This window comes from Symphalangus syndactylus, chromosome 19 (genome assembly GCF_028878055.3).
Source record: "Symphalangus syndactylus isolate Jambi chromosome 19, NHGRI_mSymSyn1-v2.1_pri, whole genome shotgun sequence".
In the NCBI taxonomy this organism is placed as follows: Eukaryota; Metazoa; Chordata; class Mammalia; order Primates; family Hylobatidae; genus Symphalangus; species Symphalangus syndactylus.
The window spans coordinates 18,002,697-18,022,442 of NC_072434.2; the positions used below are offsets into that span (position 1 = coordinate 18,002,697).

General features: G+C 52.5%; 2 protein-coding genes across 13 annotated transcripts in view; one reads left to right on the forward strand and one right to left on the reverse strand.

Annotated features, from left to right (window-relative positions):
- The window catches only part of RBBP5 (RB binding protein 5, histone lysine methyltransferase complex subunit), a 216,952-nt gene that overhangs the window by 103,893 nt on the left and 93,313 nt on the right, over nucleotides 1-19,746 (forward strand). The window lies entirely within an intron of this gene.
- NFASC (neurofascin) overlaps nucleotides 2,976-19,746 on the reverse strand; it is a 195,875-nt gene continuing 179,104 nt past the window's right edge. For 6 of the 12 annotated variants that reach the window (XM_055235353.1, XM_055235348.1, XM_055235347.1 and 3 more), the window contains 3 exons: nucleotides 16,079-16,210; nucleotides 12,898-12,967; nucleotides 2,976-9,472 (listed from right to left, as the gene is read on the reverse strand). In XM_055235353.1, coding sequence (XP_055091328.1) covers nucleotides 9,241-9,472; nucleotides 12,898-12,967; nucleotides 16,079-16,210 — 434 coding nt within the window. In that variant the 3' untranslated portion in view covers nucleotides 2,976-9,240. The remainder of the gene's footprint in view (nucleotides 9,473-12,897; nucleotides 12,968-16,078; nucleotides 16,211-19,746) is intronic. The other 6 variants (XM_055235356.2, XM_055235349.2, XM_055235352.2 and 3 more) reach the window with 1 other exon arrangement.

Consider the following 19,746-nt stretch of genomic DNA (forward strand, 5'->3'; position numbering starts at 1 on the left):
AGGCTGGGTGCAGTGGCTCACATCTGTAATCTCAGTGCTTTGGGAGGCCGAGGTGGCAGGATCGCTTGAGGCCAGGTATTCAAGACCAGCCTGGGCAACATGGTGATACCCCATCTCCATAGAAAATAAATCAGCTGGGCATAAGTGGCAGTGCCTGTAGTTCCAGCTACGTGGGAGGCTGAGATGGAAGGATTGTTTGAGCTGAGGAGTTTGAGGCTGCAGAGAGCTATAATAGCACCACTGTACTCCAGCCCTGGGTGACAGACTGAGACCTTATCTCTTAAAAAAAAAAAAAGAAAGAAAAAGACAATGAATGTCATATCCCAGACCCCATTAGACATAAAATAGGTGCTCTAGGGGCACAGTGAGAGGGTCTAAACCAGACTGCAAATGTGTGTGTGCGTGTGTGCACGTGCGTGTTTGTGCGCGCATGCTTGTGCGTGCATGTGTGTGTGTGTAGTGTGTGCAGGGCTGTTAGGGCAGACAGTGTTCCCTAAGCTGCCTTCAAGGAGTCTCGGAGGAATGGCCTATAAGGAGAAAAGGGGCTAGAGGGGCTTGGTATGGGAAACAGGAAGGAGAAGAAGAGGAGGAGGAACGCAGAAGGATTGGGGGGTGGTGTGGAAGGTCAAGAGAAGAGTGTGTCAGGCAGACTCGCCTTTGGGCCATAATTTATCCATTGAGCCCATATTTATTGAGCCCTTTGCCCAGGACACTCTAACGTCGCTTTTGTTTACTTGACTTTCTCTCCTGACAGTCTGGGCTTTCTACTTATGCTGTTAATTGGCACAGAGTAGGTTGTTAATACATACTTTTGAATTGAATTGAAAACCCTGGGAAGTGTGAGAATTTTTTGCTGTCACTGGAAATAGTTGGAATGGCTAGAATTTGGGGTACTTGTGGGGATTGGTGAAAAATGAGGATGGAGAGGTGAGGGTCGGATCACCAAACGTCTAACATGACAAACCATGGAGTTTAGATTTTATCTAATGTAGTGAATGAAGGTTTCAAGTAAAGGAATGACATGATCAGATTTGTATTTTAGAAGCTCCCTCTGGCTACAGTTTCATGAGGGAGTAGGCAACACAGGAGGCAGGAACACTCAATTCAGGCCACGAGGGCTTGGACTAAGGGTGAGACAGTGCATATGGATGTGAGGGACAAATTTCAAAGACAGCACGTGAAGTTGAGAATGATGAGAAAGAATCTTCCTGCCAGGCACAGTGGTTCAGGCCTGTAATCCCAGCACTTTAGCAGGCTGAGGCAGGATGGATTGCTTGAGCCCAGGAGTTCAAGACCAGCCTAGGCAACATAGTGAGACCCTGTCTCTAGAAAAAATACAAAAAAAATTAGCTGGGCACGGTGGCAGGTGCCTGTAATTCCAGCTATTTGGGAGGCCGAGGTGGGAGGATAGCTTGAGCCTGGGAGGTCGAGGCTGCAGTGAGCCGTGATTGCACCACTGCACTCCAGCCTGGGTGACAGAGCAAGACCTTGTTTCAAAACAAACAAACAAACAAAAACCCTCAGAAGCAAAAGAGAGAGAGAGGGAAAGGATCTTTCTCATATTCCAAGGAGTAAATAGGGAGGTTCAGAGGTGTGCGACTTCCCCAATGAGTTACCCAACACTTCAGGAGGAGCCGGACCTGGAAATAAGGTCCCATTTTAGCCTAATGAAGCAATAATCCCTCAAGTCAATGATCCATTCTGGGGACTTTTTTTTTTTCTTTTTTGCACCCACCCTGTCTGTTCTGAGGACTTTGAAGGGAGAGTAAACACAGGTGGGTTGGACAGTTACTCGGTGGTTCTTTGTCCAAGAGACTTGGTCTGCATTTTCAGGGGAATTCATTTGCCCTCATTCCCCATTACAGCCTATGCCTAGAAACTATCCATTAACTCTCTACAAGAGCAGAACCACCTCTCAGTGCTCACTCCCACCCCCACACCACCACGAGGAAAGGGAGGGGGTTACAATGTCTGGGGGTCCCTCATGTCTTATCCTGCCTGGGTGAGGCTCTTTGGCCACTCCTCAGTGAGAACCAGCACAGCTACAGACATGTTGTGGCAGTATCCAGGGGACATGGTGAAAGCCGAGCACTGCCTCTCAGTCAACACAGGCCCCTCTGTCTCTTTTCCTTTCCATTTTTTTTTTTTTGAGACAGAGTCTCGCTCTGTTGCCCAGTCTGGAGTGTAGCGTCCCAACCTTGGCTCACTGTAACCTCCGCCTCTTGGGGTCAAGCAATTCTCCTGCCTCAGCCTCCAGAGTAGCTGGGACTACAGGCATGCACCACACCACTCAGCTTTTTTTTTTTTTTTTTCTGTATTTTTAGTAGAGACGGGGTTTCACCATGTTGGTCAGGCTGGTCTCGAACTTCTGACCTCAAATGATCCACCCATCTCGGCCTCCCAAAGTGTTGGGATTACAAGCGTGAGGCACCGTGCCTGGCCCCTATTTGGTTGTTGATCAAGATTCCTTTGAGTCTACTGAGAGGGGTTTTTGTTTTGTAGTAAGCAGTTTTATTTATTCTTTCAACAATAGGAAATGTCTACCTTGTGCCAGGCACAATGCTGGGCATATGCTGATGTTTGATCTAAGGGCAAGTGGTGCAGAAAGAGGAGGGGGCTAGGAGACGGGGCACCATGGCAAATTTCTCCCATTCTCCCAACTTCCCTAGCATGGCACCTTTTCTATGGTGGATGTGCACACGCATCACGTTGAATCAGAAGGTGTCTCCACGACTGTACACATTACACATTCCTATACCAGTCACACTATGTTTAAAACACAAATTGTGCAAGTGAGTCTTCGAGAATAAGGACAACTTCTAGAGGGGGGATGGTATGGTAGAATTCTGGAAGAGCGTGCTGTCTGGCACCCATGAAAAACCATGTGATCCACTTTTGCCATCAGCCCTTTGACACCCCTCTCCTATCCACTAACAAGAACAAATCAAGAAAATGAGCAAATCGCGTGGCAAGAGTCCATTTTGAACAACTTTTATTATACGTTTAGTGTTCTCTATACAAAAGAAATCAGTTTTTTTACAGTGATTCAAAAAAAATTCAGAATAATTTGGCCTTTTCATTGCTCATGCAGTCAGTTTATAAGTCCATGTATTAGACGGTCCTCCACGGCCCAGAAGTCTTCCCTGCTGAAGGTCGTGCGTGACACCCTCAGATACGCATCTGTCACTGACAAAGTTGGTTAATGCAAAATAACTTGCAAAAAAGGAAAGAACATGATGTGAGAGGGGTTAAAACAAGGTCTGGCATGGAGTTAAATGTTTAACCAATGGAAGAAAGATCAGACCAATTTGTGTGTGTGTGGATATGTAGGAAGGGATGGAGACACTGGGAAAAAAATTTCCCACAGGAAAGAACAAATTGGAATGGTGGGGGATATGGGTGTGTGGTGGGGGCAGGGCAGGAGGTCCTCCAGGGTCCAGCATGGGTCAGGAGTGGGAGCAGGACAGAAGGTGGCCACGTCACAGGCGACTGATGCTCAGCTCAAGGGGAGTGTGAAGAGGTTGGCAAAGAGCTGGGGAGCCGGGCAGAGGGACAACACTGACTGAGGACATTGCAGTTGGGAATCAGAAAAAAGGGGCAGCTCAGGGGCATCTGATCTGCCTCATTTTTGAAAAAGAAACAGAGTAATGTACAAAATTCTGGATATCTTCTCCCAGAGTTTTGTGTTTATTGCTTCACCGAAGTCTTTACATCTGTTGAACTCCAGCCCAGCAAATCGCAGGGTGGCAGCTTGCATGGGCCCTGCTGCCTCTCTGCACCCTGTGGCCATGGGCAGAATGGACAGAGATGCCCTCACTTCTGAGGAATACAGCACGCTGAAGGCCTGATGTGTTAGAAAGCAAGAGACACCATTCTACGGGGTACGGTCTAGGGTTCACAGTAACAAACACCAATCAGCTATTCTATTCCACTGGCCCAGGTCTGCCCTTAATTGCATGGCTGGGTGAACCACACACAGGCTGATCACAGACAGACTGATCTTGGTTTCAGAAACAATCCTGTTTGTCTTTCATTTTGGGAGGCATGTGGGGATGTGGGAGAGGCAGTAAAGAGGTATGAGAGGGTGAATCAGAAGGACAGATCTTAATACCTCTGTTTCAAAGGAGGCAGCTGTGGTGCGATGAAAGAACACTGGACAAGGAGTCAGAAGGCCCAAGTTCAAGCCCTAACTGTACCGTAGTTTATCAGCTATGTGATCTTGAGCAAAAATCCCTTCACTTCTGTAGATTTGCATATCCTTATCTGTACGATAAATCATTTCAGTGAGATCAGCTCTGGGATTCCTTCACATGCTGAAATCTGATTCTGTCCTAAGCTAGATGCCTTTGTACCTATTTCCATTCTCCTCATTGTGGAACACCCATTTAATACTAGTATGCTGATAGGAGGAACAGCAGTTTCGGGTGAGGCTTGAGATACTGTTTGGTGGGCGCTTGTGGCTCTCCTGGATGGTTCTCCTTTCTCTCTGATCCTTCTCTGAATGTGTCTCAGGAAGGCCCATTATTAGTAAGGAAGGGAAAGAAAGGACACTTCCCTAGGCTTGGGCTGTGCAGGCTGGGGACAGCCACAAAGTCTGGCTTGAACTCACATGGGGTAGCCCCTGTCTAGGTTAAGGGAGGGGAATGCTAGGAGATGGTCAAGGGAGGGTGCTGGTCTGACTCTGCCTGGCTTGCCTGTGCCTCCCAGGGCCTTGGTCTCCTCTTGACATATCAAGCTCTTTGTTTCATTGTTTTGAGGCCTCTCTATTTTTCCTTTTTAAAATCAGGGCCCTCCTCCATGCTACTGCTTGGCCACCACGCAGAGCTCAAGCAGGATCCTTTGCCAACTAACAGGGTAGATCCAACAGCAACCATGGGCTTGTGTGTGTTTGGCTGGGGCTGGCCGGAGTGGTGACTGGGCAGGAGGTCACTCTGCACCAAGGTGTCATGAGCGGGGAGCGGTGCCCTGTGCTGGCCTCCCAGGAACCTGCTGCCCTGCCACTGAGAAGGGATTCTCTGGCACCAGCCCCAGCCGACGGAAAGCCTGAGAGCCTTCCTCTCCTCAGAGAGTTAGCAAAGCAGCCTCACAAAGACAGACAAAAATGTGCTACTTCCCTGCTCCTTCCATCAAATGGCTGTTTGTGATGCTCTAAGACTTGGCCCTGCTCCAGCACAGGGTGCCAGAAAGAGCCCGCTGCCCGTGCCATTGCTGGGGCAAAGTTTCCCACTCCTTCGGCTCACATGCTCTCTCTAGGTGCTGCCAACAGGAATTACCTAAACAGGGCCCAACCCTGGTGGCCTCTCCCGCTCCTCTAAGTTGCGTTCCTCACCCACACAGAGCCCTTTGCCTCTCATCTCACGCAACTTGGATGTGGACTAACCCTCTCCAAGACAATGTTGGAATCTGGATTGCTGTCCCTTGGAAGCACTGCTTGGCAACAAGGCTGTGGTCTGCTGTATGTATGCGAGCATGCATGGGCACTGCGTGTGGCAGGGGAGCTTGTCCCTTAGCTGGGAAACCCACACATCCTCGGGGGTTTCCACCCTCTTCCCAAGGCTGTGGTCAGGGAAACTATGAATGTGGGCTCAGCTGCACCTTGCAGGGCACGCAATGTTGGCACTGGCTGATTTTCAGACCTGTGGTCACTTCTCCCAACTTCAGGGCTTGCCAGGTGCAGGGGCAACGGGGTGGACCAGATGTCTCCAACCTCTCAGAGCACAAAGGAGGGTGCTGGTTTGGCTTTCCTGTTAGCTTAAATTCAACCATCTCCTCAAAAGCAAGGCAGGGAAAGATGAGTCCCATTCACCATCACCCAGGCAAGGTGGGAGGCAGCTGTCCCCTGATCCATGTACTTCCCAAACCCTGGCCTCGACAATCCTTCAGGGGAGCCCATGCCTCTCTGTAGAAAGAGGTATTCAAGGAGGAACTGAATGCGAGACAGAGGCATAAAAATACAGACAGGTTAAGGAGCTCGCCCCAAGAGGCAGAGCAAAGAGGCTCAGGAAGCAGGACTGTTTCTCAAGCCACACCGTGGTTCTTGACTGCTCTGTCCTGCCCAGCCTTGGTGACCAGATGGACCAAGCTCTCCCTCAGAATCCCTCTCCTCAAGCTCGTAGCCATCAGAGGCTTAAGCAGTAGAGGGAATAATGCTCCCAGCTTAATGGCCACTGTGTCCCAGCACTTGATTTCAGGACTGTCAGCCCCGTGAGGGCAGGGACCACATCTAACTCACACGCCATGGTATCCACAGCTCAGGCCTTAGTTCAGACTGGATTTCAGATTATTTGCTGAATGAATGAATGAATGAATGAATGAATGAATGAACAAATGAGAGCACAGGAAACCACAGCTCTTAGGGCTGAGCACACAGGTGGGATTGCAGCCTAGTCAAAGGAACTTCTAGAGTTACTGTAAGATGCCCAGCACTTTCCTCCCAGCCAGACAGACTGGAGCGCCGGTGGCATGGTGCTGTCCTGGCTTCACTGTTGGTATGTCTTGGGGTAGTTGCTTGGGAGACCCAGCTGGCAGGCAGTACTGGGCAATTCTGCTTTCCTGCTGAACTAGGGTGGACTCTGACACGGGCTCCATAGAAAATGCACCCTCCTCTTCCCCAAAGGAGCTGCCTCCTGAATCCTGCAATCCCCACGCCTCAGCGTTGGATCTGTCTGACCACCTGCCTTCCTTGCTTGGGGAAAACTTAATTCTTCAGCCTCAGATTTGCTTCTACTCAGAGGGGTGTGATTGCATGATGATGGGGGGCAGCTCTCAGCACCCACAGAACAGCAGCCTGAGAGAGAACTAATAGCATTTTCTTCATACACAAAGGACAGTACAGAGCCTGGCAGGACAGTGGAATGAGGTGCAGAGGCAGGCTGCGGGCTTACTTCTCCCCCAGACCCTTACGAGGGAAGTAGCCCTTCCCAGTCACCAGGTGGTGTGGCAGACTTGCTCACCATCCCTTCCTGCCCTAAGAGCCTGCTTTCAGTGCAATGGGTACACTGGCATGTACGGTGCAGTATGGAATGAGTGTCTGAGAAACTGACTACTCTGCTCAGATCCAAAGCGTTTTCTGGAAAGGCCAGTCCTTTAATTCAGCTCACAGGCACACTTCCCTGACATTCGCTTCAGGGACAGTGGGCCTAGTATCCAAGCAGGTGTTGGAGAAAATCCAGGGCAGGGGCCCTCCAAGCTCACACCCCACCCCCTGCTGTTTACCCTGTCCCCTTGCACTGTGATAAGCTGCCCCTCAGGCATCCAGGCGCCAGCCCTAGCTGAGACTTGGCCCAAATGACCATCACACACTCTCAGGTTCAAACAACCCTATTGGCTCAGTTCTGGGCTATGGTTTCTTACCAGCAGACAGAGAGTGTGTGTCTATGGGCTTGACCTTCAACTGAATGATTATTAATGATGCAAGCATTGCTAATACCTTTGCAGCTTAAACATGTGGCAAATGATGCTTTAATAAAGTCACTGAAGGACAGGGCCCTGGTCCGGCCCAGGCCCCCTGGCTAGCAGCTGCAGGCTCAAATCGGAGGCTGTGCCCATGGCAGCTGATCCGTTCCTGGGGATCAGCTTCACCCTCCTGAAACTGACCTCAGCTACAGAAACAGCTAAAGGGTTCCTCTTAGACTCAAGATCTCCCCCTCTCCTTCTCTGTCTCTGAGGCTAGGTACCTTTGGTTTCAAAAATGCATTAGGTGGGGAGGATGAAGGCAGCACCTTCGGTCTGAGAACTGCAGGTCTGCGAGTGTCTCCATTTGGGGTGACTGGTGGCCGCTTCTGGTCCTCCCGGAACACTTGCATAGGCTGCCCTGCTCTCCTGGAGATAGACGTCGCTGGAGGCTTCAAGGCTTGCAGGGAGGGGCTGGGAACCTGGGAACTCCAGGGACAGATCAGCGCTGCATAAGGCATACAAAAAGCATTGAGTCCTCCCCAGGTGGGGGCATCACAGCACTGAGTACGGTGCCACCTCAGGGTCCCCTGATATGTATACACCCCAATGAAAGGGCAGACCTGCTCGGTCTTGGGGCAAGTCCGCATCCACACACCACGTCAAACAAGAGCCTCAGTGTCCTACAGAATTGGCTGAGAAGATGATATCTATCTGCTAGAGATGGAAGGGGGGCAGTGCCTTATGCCCCAAACACACCAGCAAAGCTTTTGCATCACAGGGTTCCATCTCCTCGAGGGTGGCAGCATGGGCCCTGGCCACGTGGACAGGTGCCCTCTACTCTGGACAGAGTGGGTGTGGCCCTCTATCTACATCCTGGGTTTAACCAGTGGGGAGGCAGGAAGTCCAAACCCAGCCTTTTTCTTCTCTCTAGAGGTGAGCACAGTGCCCCCAAGACCAGACACCTGATTTCCTTCTGCTTGAGGTACACAGTCACTGGCGTTGAGGTCCTTTCTATCAGTGCCCACTCCTGTTCCTCAAACGTCTTCAGAGTCAGTGCAGCTCACATCTTAGATACTCCAGAGAAAAGGGCAGGGGAGGAATGAGGAGCAAGAGGTAAACACACCTCCCAACCGAACCAGAGAGCAGCAAGGAGGCCTGCACACCTTCTCCCTGCCAAAAATACTGTCATTTTCCAGAAAGGAGCCAAGCCCAGCTCAGCAACTGACAAGGCCGAGGCAGACAGGTTGGGGGCCAGGGGAGGCATATGACGAGAAAGGCATCCTTCGGAAATGCATTGGCCCAGAGGTGGTTTGAATATTACAGCGTGTCTACGTGTTCTGGTATGGATTCAATCCTTTTTGCCTATCTTTGTGGTCTCCTGGGGGAGAATCCACTTATTCTTTCTTTTCCAGGGACTCTTTTTCAAAAGGAAAAGAAAACGGAGACATTGGGTCTGGAGGGGAAGATGCACAAAGCGAAATTAAGACAATGAGAAGTCCTGTAACCAACAGAAACGGTGAGCGTGTGCCGAGGCTAAGGGCGGGCAGTGTGGTGGAATGCTCCGGGTGGCTGCGAGACCGGGCGAGGGGCCAGGCTCCCTCCAGCTGAGCTCAGCCACGGCTCCAGCTCTCCCACACTGGTGGCACCCGGGGCTGAAAGGGGGGTCATTGGGAGGGGGCTTGTGGGTGGCTTGGTGGTTACTGGTCCTCACAGCTTGGCAGACCCCCATATCGTACCCTTGTTACTGAAGGTGGTGGTGGCTTTGTGGTAGGTCTGCAGTGGTTTTGTCTCCCCTTCTCCCCTCCTCCCACTTGCAAAGTGGTGGCTGTGCCTGGGTGGGCTCCGTTAGGCCAGAGAGTAGATAGCATTGACAGGTGACGTGGCCTCTGAGCTTTCATTGCCCTCTGTTTCCTCCTTGTCCTTTTTGACCGTGTACTGGCCGATGAAGGAGCCGTCTTCATTGAACTGGCCCTCGCCACCCTCGCCATAGTCCACCAGGCTGTCATCACTCTCCTGCTGCTTGATGGTGCCGTCCAGAGATGTCTGACTGCCCTGCAGGGGCTTGTTGTCCTCATCACTGGCCAAAGAGAGACAGAGAGTCTCAGGTGGGGTGGGACAGGGCAGCCGGCCTCCTGCCAACACATGCCCTACACAACTCAGAGAGGATGGGACCCAGGAGACCACCCAGTCCAGCCCCCGCTTTATCCTCCCCTGTCCAGCCTGCTCTACAGAAGGGAAATGGAGGCCTAGAGAGGACAAGCACCTTCTCTAAGGTGAGGTTGCAAGTCAGGGCAGGGCAGGGCAGGGAGTGGAGCCCATGCTTTTGGGCTCCTGGTCTGGGTCTTTTCCATGAGACTGGGTCCCTGTCTGTGGTGGAAGTGGACAGAGGATGGCCACCCCATGGTGAGGCAGAGCCACTGCTTGTGAGACCACATGGGATGGTTCTAGTCCCGAGTGTGTCACTGTGTGGTTTTGTAACCTGGGCTTCAGTCTGTCCATCAAGAGGGGCTGGCCCAGCTTTGATCTCCCAGGACCTGTGACTCTGCAGGGAAACACTCTTGCCTTGACAAAAAACAAGGCTTTTAAAGGAACAAACCTCTCCCCCACCTCTCTGCTTGTCTGTCTTGGTGTGTTTCGCTGAGCTATCTTGTTGATCTATAAAAAGATGTTATTGCTTTGGGCCTAGCACGTACAGGTGCGCAAGAGTGGTGGTGGTGGTGGTGGGGGGGGGCACACAGGTAAGCGGGTGATGCCAGCAAACGTGAGAAGACAGCAAGGCTCTGAGGATCATGCCCAGCCCCTTCTGAGGCCCACAGGTCCTGGCCCTAAGCTCCCCTTGTGCAGGGGGAGCTGGGAGGCTGCCGAGTAAAGCTGCATGGGCTGCTGGGAACAGCCACCCAGTCAGGATGTCTGCTGTGCTCCTGAGGAGGCGCAGGGCTGCTCTCTGAGCCAGCGTCTGTTCAGGCACCATGTCCCTTCCCTTGACTGGAAAGGCTCAGAGTGGGGACCAGGTGGTGCTGGCTGCACTTCAGAGGTTAGCCCAGTTCCTGGGCAGGAGGCAGCTCAGGATGAGCAGTGGGAGTCTGGGTCTCAGCGGTGGGACCATAGCGGTGCCAGGCGGTCTGAGCAGACGCACACCACACCCTGCCTTGCCCCCAGCTCCCTACCCACCCCCAGTCCTTCCTGAACGTGGGGAAGACAACCAGCTGAGTTGCCATTATAGTGGGCAGTGCGTTCTCACTTCTAATAGCAGTGTCGGGCAAAGACAGCTGTCAGGGGAGGGCAGTGAGCCAGAGCCGGGGCTGTGTTAGAAGATGGAAAGCTATTAGCCCACTCCCCGCAGTGCTGCCCCATGAATACAGCCTAACTGTATTCATGGGACAGCCGTGCATTGGGAGATGGTGTGAGTGAGGCAGCTCCCTGGGGCTGCGCTGAGTTTGTGCAGGAAGCGGAAGTCACTGTTTGCCAACTGGAGGAGGGGAATTGCCAGGCTCCTCACCCCAATTGCAGGTCTTATTCGCATGCACTCCTTCCCAGGGCCCTCCATCCCATGTGCAGGGGCATGAGGACTGTGCTATGGGATTTGTGGGAATTCCTCCTCTGGTTCCAGACAGCTAAGCTAAGTGCAGCCACTGGGCAGCGACAGCCCAGCCAGCGGAAGGGGCGGGGGAAGAGATCTGTAACATGCCAGGCTGTTGAGGGGACAGGGTATATAGGTCTGAAAAGAACAGACCGAACAGACCTCTCCTGAGGGAAGCTTGAAAGAAACCAGAATGACTAGGGGTGGCCCTGGTCTGGCTACCTGTCGGCCTCGCTTCCAAGACATCTTCAAGGTCTAGGTGGATGGACACAGGGGAGAAAAACAGAGGGTGCCCCATGGGAAAGGTGGTCGGCCACTTAGCCACAGACTGGAGTGAGAGGAACAGCACTCCTCACCCTTAGGCCTATCCCCTCTAGAAACTTAGTTCTTTCTCTGACGTATTAATTTCAGCCTTTTCCCAGGTTAGGGCTCTTAGACTCATCCAAGGGAGGGCTCTAGGACGGATGCTGCAGGCCCTCCGGAGCCAAAGCAGAGGGGTGTGTGCATGTAGGGGTGCAGACTGAGGCACGCTCCTATGCGTGTAGACCCAGCGTCAGTGTCTGTGGGGAGGAGGCAGGGGTTTTTGCCTGACAGCTTTGGTGTCTGGGGCAGGAGAGGTGCATGAGGAAGCAACTCCTCGCAGTACAGGCTGCCCAGCCCTGTATTGGAGGAGGTCCAAGCTCTTCCTCTCTGGCTGCACCAAGAGTCTGGGGGAGGAGAAGCCCCGTGGCTTTTGGAACAAAAAGCCAGGGAAGTCTCAGCCCACAGGGAAGCTGGGCCCTGCCAGGGAAGATGGGAAGGGGGCTCTCGTGCCTGCCCTTTCAGGATGCTTCTGGGAATGTCGGGACGAGGTGGACAGTCATGGCCCATAAGCCTGCAGACAGGCTCCTGTGTGGGCAGTGGCTCCACCACCCATTGATCTGATTACGCTTGCCAGGCTGATGGGCAGAGTGGCAGAGGCCCACGACAGGAAAAGGAGACTGCAGCAGAGGACAAGGGGACCTGGGCCCAGGCAGTAACTGGGTGGCGTGAGGAGGGAGGGCTCTGATCAGACATTCCCTCCCATAGCACTTGGTCTGAGAATGACACTGCACAGCCCACTCTGCATCATCCTTCAGCTCAGAACATACTCACCATCTCCATAGACTGACAACAATGTTGTTAAGCCCAGATACAAAGATGCATCCAGGTAGGATGGGAGCACGGGTATAGAAGTATAGAACAGCAGCACCAGCTGGAAATGCGGGCCCCGGCCTTTCCAGCTTTGCCACTAACTCACTGGGTGGGGACCTTGGAAGAGTCTTAGACAATTCGCTTCCTGGTCTGGGCGTCAGTCCTCTCATCTGGGGCATAGGGCATTGGACCAGATGCCTTTCCAAGGCCCATTCCGGTCTAGAGCCCAAAGATATCGCCAAGTTCAAGGAGAAACGACCTGGAATCACCCCACCTTCATTCCTTGAGGCTTTAAGACATCACAGCCTCCCAGGGTCATTATCTTCAGGGTTAGGAATGGAGTGTGGGCAGAGAATCAGCCTGAGAGCTGAGCTCATCTCATGGCATGAGGGTCCTGGGGCTCATGTTCAGAGTGAAAAGGTGGAAAGATATAAATAGCAAGCTTGATACATTTGAGTTGTGCAGTTGAATGAATGAAATGCTGTTCGTCAAACTAATGCACGCATGTGTCAGGCAGTGTCTCCTGGGGGAGCAGCCTTGTCTGGCACTCTCAGGATGAGAAGCCTCTGAGTAAACTCAGCAGCATGCACTCTCCACCACAGCGCCGCCAGAGAGGCAGAGTGACAGCCCAATGGGCAAAGACAGCTACTCATGGCCTCTCAGCCAAGCGGAGCTGCTCTGAGGTGAGGGTGGTGCCTCAGGGACAGGGAGGACAGCCTGCCTGAGAGAGGAGGAGGGAGATCACGCACCTATAGTCAAACGAGCCATCCTCTTCCTTGGGGTCTTCAGGGCCAAGGGGAACATCCTTCTTTTCTCGTACTTGGTCAAAAGGAGAAGCAAAGACACAGACACGATGATTAAGTACATGCCCCTGCTCTCCAGGGCTCCGCTGAATGCAGGGCCAGAAGGCACCACCCTGGGCTCACTGACACTCTTTTTTAACAAGGCACCATCCACGCCTCCCTTGTTTTTGCTTCCTGTACTCAGTTGCCAAGTTGACTCTGCCACCTCCTTCTCAGCCCCAGGGGTCTCTTTACATCCCTACTGACAACTGAAATCTCCTCCTACCAAGCTCCCCCCCACCACATCTCCATGAAGTCTCCCCAAAAGACCAAACAGATGTGATCGTTTCCTTTGCCAAAGGCAAACACTCCACTGTTTGCACCTTTCTTACTCTGCTCTGTGGTGTAACTATTTGTGGACGTTTCTCATGCCTATCACAGAGGGCTAATTCTTTCCTCAAGGCTGGGGGTCTGTGTGCTTCTTCACAGTTCCTAGCAGAGTGCCCTGAGCAGAGAAGACACACCGTACACACCTATGGGATGGAAAGTGGCTCTTCTCTGTGACCCCCTTCTTGGCATGCCCCCTTTCCTCCACTTCCTCTGTGATGTGTGAGCATTCAGCCGAGGCTCTGCCTTGTTCTGTGCTCATTCTTTCGGTGTCAGCTACAGTGCCCTTGAGGAGAGATCATTTTTCCTCCAGTATCGCTGGTGCACAGCACAGAGGCGGATGCACAGCAGGCACTTATGTGAAAGCCTCTTTATGTATCTTTTTTTTTTTTGCAGTGGTGCTATCTTGGCTCGCTGCAACCTCTGCCTCCCGGGTTCAGGCGATTCTCATGCCTCAGCCTCCCAAATAGCTGGGATTATAGGCGCCTGCCACTATGCCTGGCTAATTTTTGTATTTTTAGTAGAGACAAGGTTTTATCATGTTGGCCAGGCTGGTCTTGAACTCCCGACTTCAGGTGATCCACCCATTCAGCCTCCCAAAGTGCTGGGATTACAGGTGCGAGCCACCGCGCCCGGCCTATGTGTCCTTTTTGAGATACAAGGTGGATAATCATCTCCATTTTAGATGAGGGAAACTGAACCCTTGAGAGGTGAAGCGCATATCACGTAACTAATTAGTGACTGAATGAAGACTGGAGGGAAGGCTAGCGCCCAGGCCTTGTAGCTCCTGGTTCACTCGTCTTTTTAAGGGACCAGGGGCTTACTCTGTAGCTGGAGGGCAAGAGGTTAGTTTCCAATAACTGTTTGGAATGAGATACTTTCTGAAAGGGCAAAGGACAGCTCAGAGCTGATCTGCTGGGTTCTTCCAGTATTCCACTTCCACCTGGAACGGGCGTGAACTCAGTCCACCCAAGTCTGACTGTCAGACGGAGGAGGCAGCCTTTTCCCTAACTCAGGCTTTCTCTGTTACAGAACCAGACAGGCCCAGCACAGCAGAACAGAGTGAAAGAAAACATCGCTCACCAGTAAGGGATGATCATTTCCTGCCCTCCCTTCACTTAAGGCACAGCTCTTCAGAGTCCTAGTCTGCGGGTACTTGGGCATGGGGAATGAAAAAGAATCGAGTCTCCTCTCCCTTCTATTTCTTGTGTGTTGAGTTTTAGGGGGGTCCTAGGGGAGGACCTGTCCTAAGAGATGGGGAGAAGGAAGCATTTGGGGAGCATGGGTTGTGTTTGGTGATGGGGCTTTCTGGAGCAGGGAGAAATTACATTCTGTAGTCCAGCCAGATTTTTGCTTTCAGGGTCATCCATTATCCTGTCTCCTGTCCCTACCCACCCCATCACAGACAGATGGCCCTCTTGCTCCTGTGTAAAAAACAATCAATATTTCCAGAAACAAGAATGCCAGAGGTCCTTGTCCTTGACCTTGGTATGTCTGGGCTGCAGGATCTTTTTTTTTTTTTTTTTTTTTCCTTTTTTGAGATGGAGTCTCGCTCTGTCACCCAGGCTGGAGTGCAGTGGCACGATTTTGGCTCACTGCAACCTCTGCCTCCCAGCTTCAAGTGATTCTCCTGCCTCAGCCTCCTGAGTAGCTGGGATTATAGGCACGTGCCACCACACCCAGCTAATTTTTTGTATTTTTGGTAGAGATGGGGTTTCACCATGTTGGCCAGGCTGGTCTCGACTCCTGACCTCAAGTGCTCCGCCTGCCTCAGCCTCGCAAAGTGCTGGGATTACAGGTGTGAGCCACTGCGCCCGGCCTGGAGGATCTTTTAAAAAATTTTATTTATTTGAGACAGGGTCTCACTCTGTCACCCAGGCTGGAGTGCAGTGGCACAATCATGGCTCATGGCAGCCTTGACCTCTCCAGGCTCAGGTAATCCTCCCACCTCAGCCTCTTGAATAGCTGGGACCTCAGACACCTGCCACCACACCCAGCTAATTTTTGTATATTTAGTAGAGATGGAGTTTCGTCATGTTGGTTGGGCTGGTCTCAAACTCCTGACCTTAAGTGATCTGCTCGCCGTGGCCTCCCGAAGTGCTGGGATTACAGGTGTGAGTCATTGTGCCTGGCAAGGGGCTGAAGGATCTTGAGGTATCCTTGGGATTTTAGGGAAGCTCAAAGTGCTTTAGGGCCACGGGGGTCCCTACCAGTGCCACCCATCTTCAGCCTCTCCCTGCTCCTCGCTTCTGACCCTTGCTAGTGGTATCGGCGGTTACACCGTCATCCTGCTGAGCGCCCACCTCTGGAACTGTCTCATGTGGGTGCTGCTTCTGCCCAGGCCCTTCCTCTCCCCATTCTCTGGGACACAGTTAGGGAAAATGAGTCTCTTCCTTTCTCCTTCCCTGGGACACAGGATCCTAATGAGATTCAAGCTGAAAAAAAGCCAATTTATAGAGCAGATGGGTGGTGAGTCAAGGCGAGGAAAGGTCATTCTTAATAGGAGCCAGGGTTCCTTCCATCCCCTCTCTGAGGCTGCCTGGACTGTGCCATCCGCCCAACTCAGGCGACCTTAATTAACTCAAGTGCTTGCTGGCAGTCCGAAGATGCACAGGCAAGAGGATTGTATTTCCAAGCTGGGCAAGGGCTGGCTTCACCGAGAGAACACATTCCCTGGATCTGGCTGGAGACCTGGAGACTCACGGGAAGGTGTACGTGCCCCACCCTGAAGCCCACGCCTCTCGCACGTCGCACGTCTCACCTGGGTACTTGCCGCCGCGACTCCTCTTGATGAAACAGACAATGAGCAGGATCAGCACCAGGAGGGCGATGGCGCACATAAGCCCAATGAACCAGCCCTGGGTGGCGATGTCCGCTTGGTTGTTGGTGTAAGCTGGCGGGGAGGGCCGGAAGCAAACCCGTGAATGATTTCATGGGGGAGACGGTGAGGAGGGAGATGGAGGGAAGAACTTCAGCTATTTCATGTGGATGTTTCTCCTGGAGCCTAACACTACCACCTAGCAGCCCCCTGGCCCAAACTACCCTGCTAAAGGACAAAAAGAAAATGATTAAAGAGCCAAGGTCAAAAGATCAGAAAAGAGGCAAAGGAAAGAGGTACGAGGAGCAAATAAGAAGCAGAAGGCTGAACAGGTCCTTTAGGAAGGGGAAAGTGTCATAGGGACGAAGCACGGCATCCTTGGAAACCAGAGGGCTGGTCACAGCCTAAAGGGGACTGAGGGACGGCCACAGACTGGCCATGGAAGTACGATTCCCCATGGATGAGTCCAGGGTGGAGAAATGGGAGCCGGCAAGCTACCCATCAGGGAGTGCAGGCTGTGGCCACGTTGCAAAAACCTGCTATGAGAACACCTTCGCAGGCCTGCACAGGCACACAGCAGCATCCCTGCCCACCAGCATGGCTCTGAAGCCATCCAGGCTTCCTGAGGGTGGGGACTGGACCAAGTGGAGGCCCAGGATGCCCTATCTTTTCACGTCTCTCTAGTGGATCCTGCACTTCCTGACAGCAAAGGCAATCCTGGTGTGGGTACCCCTAGCCAGGCCAGCAGCGATGTGGGGCTGGGGCTGTGCCTTCTGCTCACTCCATGCCACTTCCAGGCTACTCCACACAGGGTGACCCCCCGGTGGTCTGTGACAAGCCGATGTGCCCCCTCCAACTCCTGTGACAGTGAGTCCCTCTCTGTCCATGCCCAGCATATGTGGAGACCTCTTTCAAAGTGGGCAGATCCCTTTGTGATTTAAAAGACCTGCAGGAGGGCCCGAAGAACAGGTGCTAAGGAGTCATCTGAGGGTGTCCTTGATGGCCCAATGGCTGGGTTTGGGTTTGGGAGGGGGGGTGGTCAGTACCAACTCACGCTTCTCTTTTCTACCGGCTGGAGAACAAAAGCGACCCCTCCTGAAATGCAGCCTGTCACAGAACATGAGACTGTGACAGAAGGGAAGGATCAAAGGAACTGAATACACTCAAAGTAACCCTGGAACCAGCCAGCCCAGAGACACCTGGGGAGAGAGGCACACAACAGCAGGAGCCCCAAGAACCATGGAGCTGGCGCCAAAGCACTGAGCCTCCTTCCAGGAGCACAGGGAAAAGCATGAGGGCCACAGCACCTGCGCCCCCAGGTCTTCAGCACATGCCATTTGTGGGGCAGTTATCTGGGTGCAAGCCCACCCTTTGCTCCTCTTGGGGGCAGAAACTGCTTTTACAGCCTTCCCAGTGCCCAGTCAAGGGCATTGCACCAAGAAGGTTCTCAATACGGGGTGAAGACTGATGAACAAGTGTCCTCTGCACTCTGGCTGCCCAGGGCAGCCCCGGGCTGAAAAGCAGGTGAGGCCTGTGAGAAGAAGGCTTGTGAGTTCCATGATCTAGGTAGGCTGCAGAGAAAAGTCCCATCCCCGCTTCCACTCCTGCTCCCAGCAGGCCCCCGCCACAGTGTCAGAGTGATCTTTCCAACCCACCACGTAGGACTGAATCACTTCCTTGCTTTAACCCTCCAAAGCTTCTCATTGTTATTGAAGAAAACTCTTCATTCCTTATCCCGACCTGTCAGGCTCCATCAGAGCAGGCCCTGGCCATCTCTCTAGTCCTACCTCCCACCACCCCATCCTCATGCTTTATGCTCCAGCCACGCTGGCCGCTCTCATGCCTACTGCAGGGCCTTTGCATCTGCTGCTTTTTCTTCTAATGGCTGCCTTGGCAACTGGCACCTCCTCAGAGAGGTCTTCCTGAACCTTCCCAGCTTAAACAAAGCCCCTCTCCCCAACTCCCACCCAGCCGCTATCTCTATTTCATAGCATTTATAACCATTTAATATATATATAGATCTATCATTATCTATTTAATCCTTCCTTCCATCCTTCCTTCCTTCCCTCCCTCCCTCCTTCTTTTTTTTCTTTTACCCCCTAGTCCTCTCCCCTTCTCCTCCCCCCCCACTCCCCTCCCACTCCCCTCCCCTACTCTCCCTTCCCCTTCCCTCCTCTTCTCTTCTTTTTCCGAGACAGAGTCTCGCTCTGTTGCCCAGGCTGGAGTGCAGTGGTGTTATCATAGCTCATTGCAACCTCAATCTCCTGGGCTTAAGTAATCCTCTTATCTCAGCCTCTCAAGTAGCTGAGACTACAAGTGCATGTCACCATGCCTAGTTAATTTTTTTTTTTTATTTTTAGTAATGACAGGATCTTGCTATGTTGTGTAGGCTGGTCTCAAAGTCCTAAGTGTTCCTGTGTCTTAAAACAAAAACCCTTGAGGAACTTACCAGACTTTTTAGCTCCAGCTCACATGCTGCCCTCTTATTGGTATGCTCTATGCTCTTCCGCCCCCTCCAGTTCCCGCCAACTCCTCTGTACCCTAGCAAGCTGACTTCAAGCCCCTCTATTCTTAGCGCTTCAGCTGTTACCACTGAGTGGGCCTCTCCCAAGCTGACCTCCACCTCCTTAACGCTCATCAGCACCAGTGACCCTTTATTCATCCCCCATCATCCCTCCAGCCACCTCCACAACCGTAAGCCCAGAGCCTCCTCCTACAGCTCTCCTTGGATTCATGTGCTTAAAATTCAACCTGCATCTTCCTGCCCCCCTGCCTTGATTCTCCCAGCTCTCCTGTGCTGCCAGAGGCCTCACTACTGTGCCCATCTCTAAGAGCTGCCACTTCTTCCAAAACGCCTCCCATATTCCTCTCACTGTTCCATTCTATTCCAGGGGTCCCCTCACCTGTGCCTGCCACTTCCTGTGGATACAATGAGACATCCTGTTACCACCTTCCTAGGAGGCTTCCAATGGTGCCACCTTTCCTTACTCCGCACTGTGTGGGCTCAGCTCCTGAGCCTGGCCTTCTGGGAGCTCCAGTCTCCTTTCCGTGCATCCTGCCCCTCCTGCCCAAGAAAGCCCAGGCTGTCGCCCTCCTAGCTCACTGCCACCCTTGCACACTCTACCCCTCCTCCCTGAATCTCCCCTTGCTCCAACTCACACCATCTCCGAACTCCAATTTTACCCCCAGCTGCTCCATGCAGTGGAACATTTAATTGTTCTATTTCCTGGGTCCTGGTTTCCAATTATACTATTGAAGTCTTGAGAACGGGGGATCTCTTTTAGCCTCGTAGTACTTGGCACAATGCTGGTCACATAACAAGTAGTCAGTGACTACTTATTGATTAATGGGTGAATTTAATCTTACTATAATACAGTTAACCTGGCATACCGATTTAGGTTTTTCCCCTGGTATCAGCTAGGGGTCATATGGATACTGGCTTGCCCATGTGCTAGAACTGGGCACCGGGATGAAGGAATTACTTCAACATGTGTTTGGATAGTTGTACCCACCTTTTGCAAGGAGGTTGGTTTGTGTGTCTGCAACGACCTAGTCAACGGCCTAGTTGCACCACCATCTTCCGGGTGCTTGTTCTGATGCAGCCTGACAGC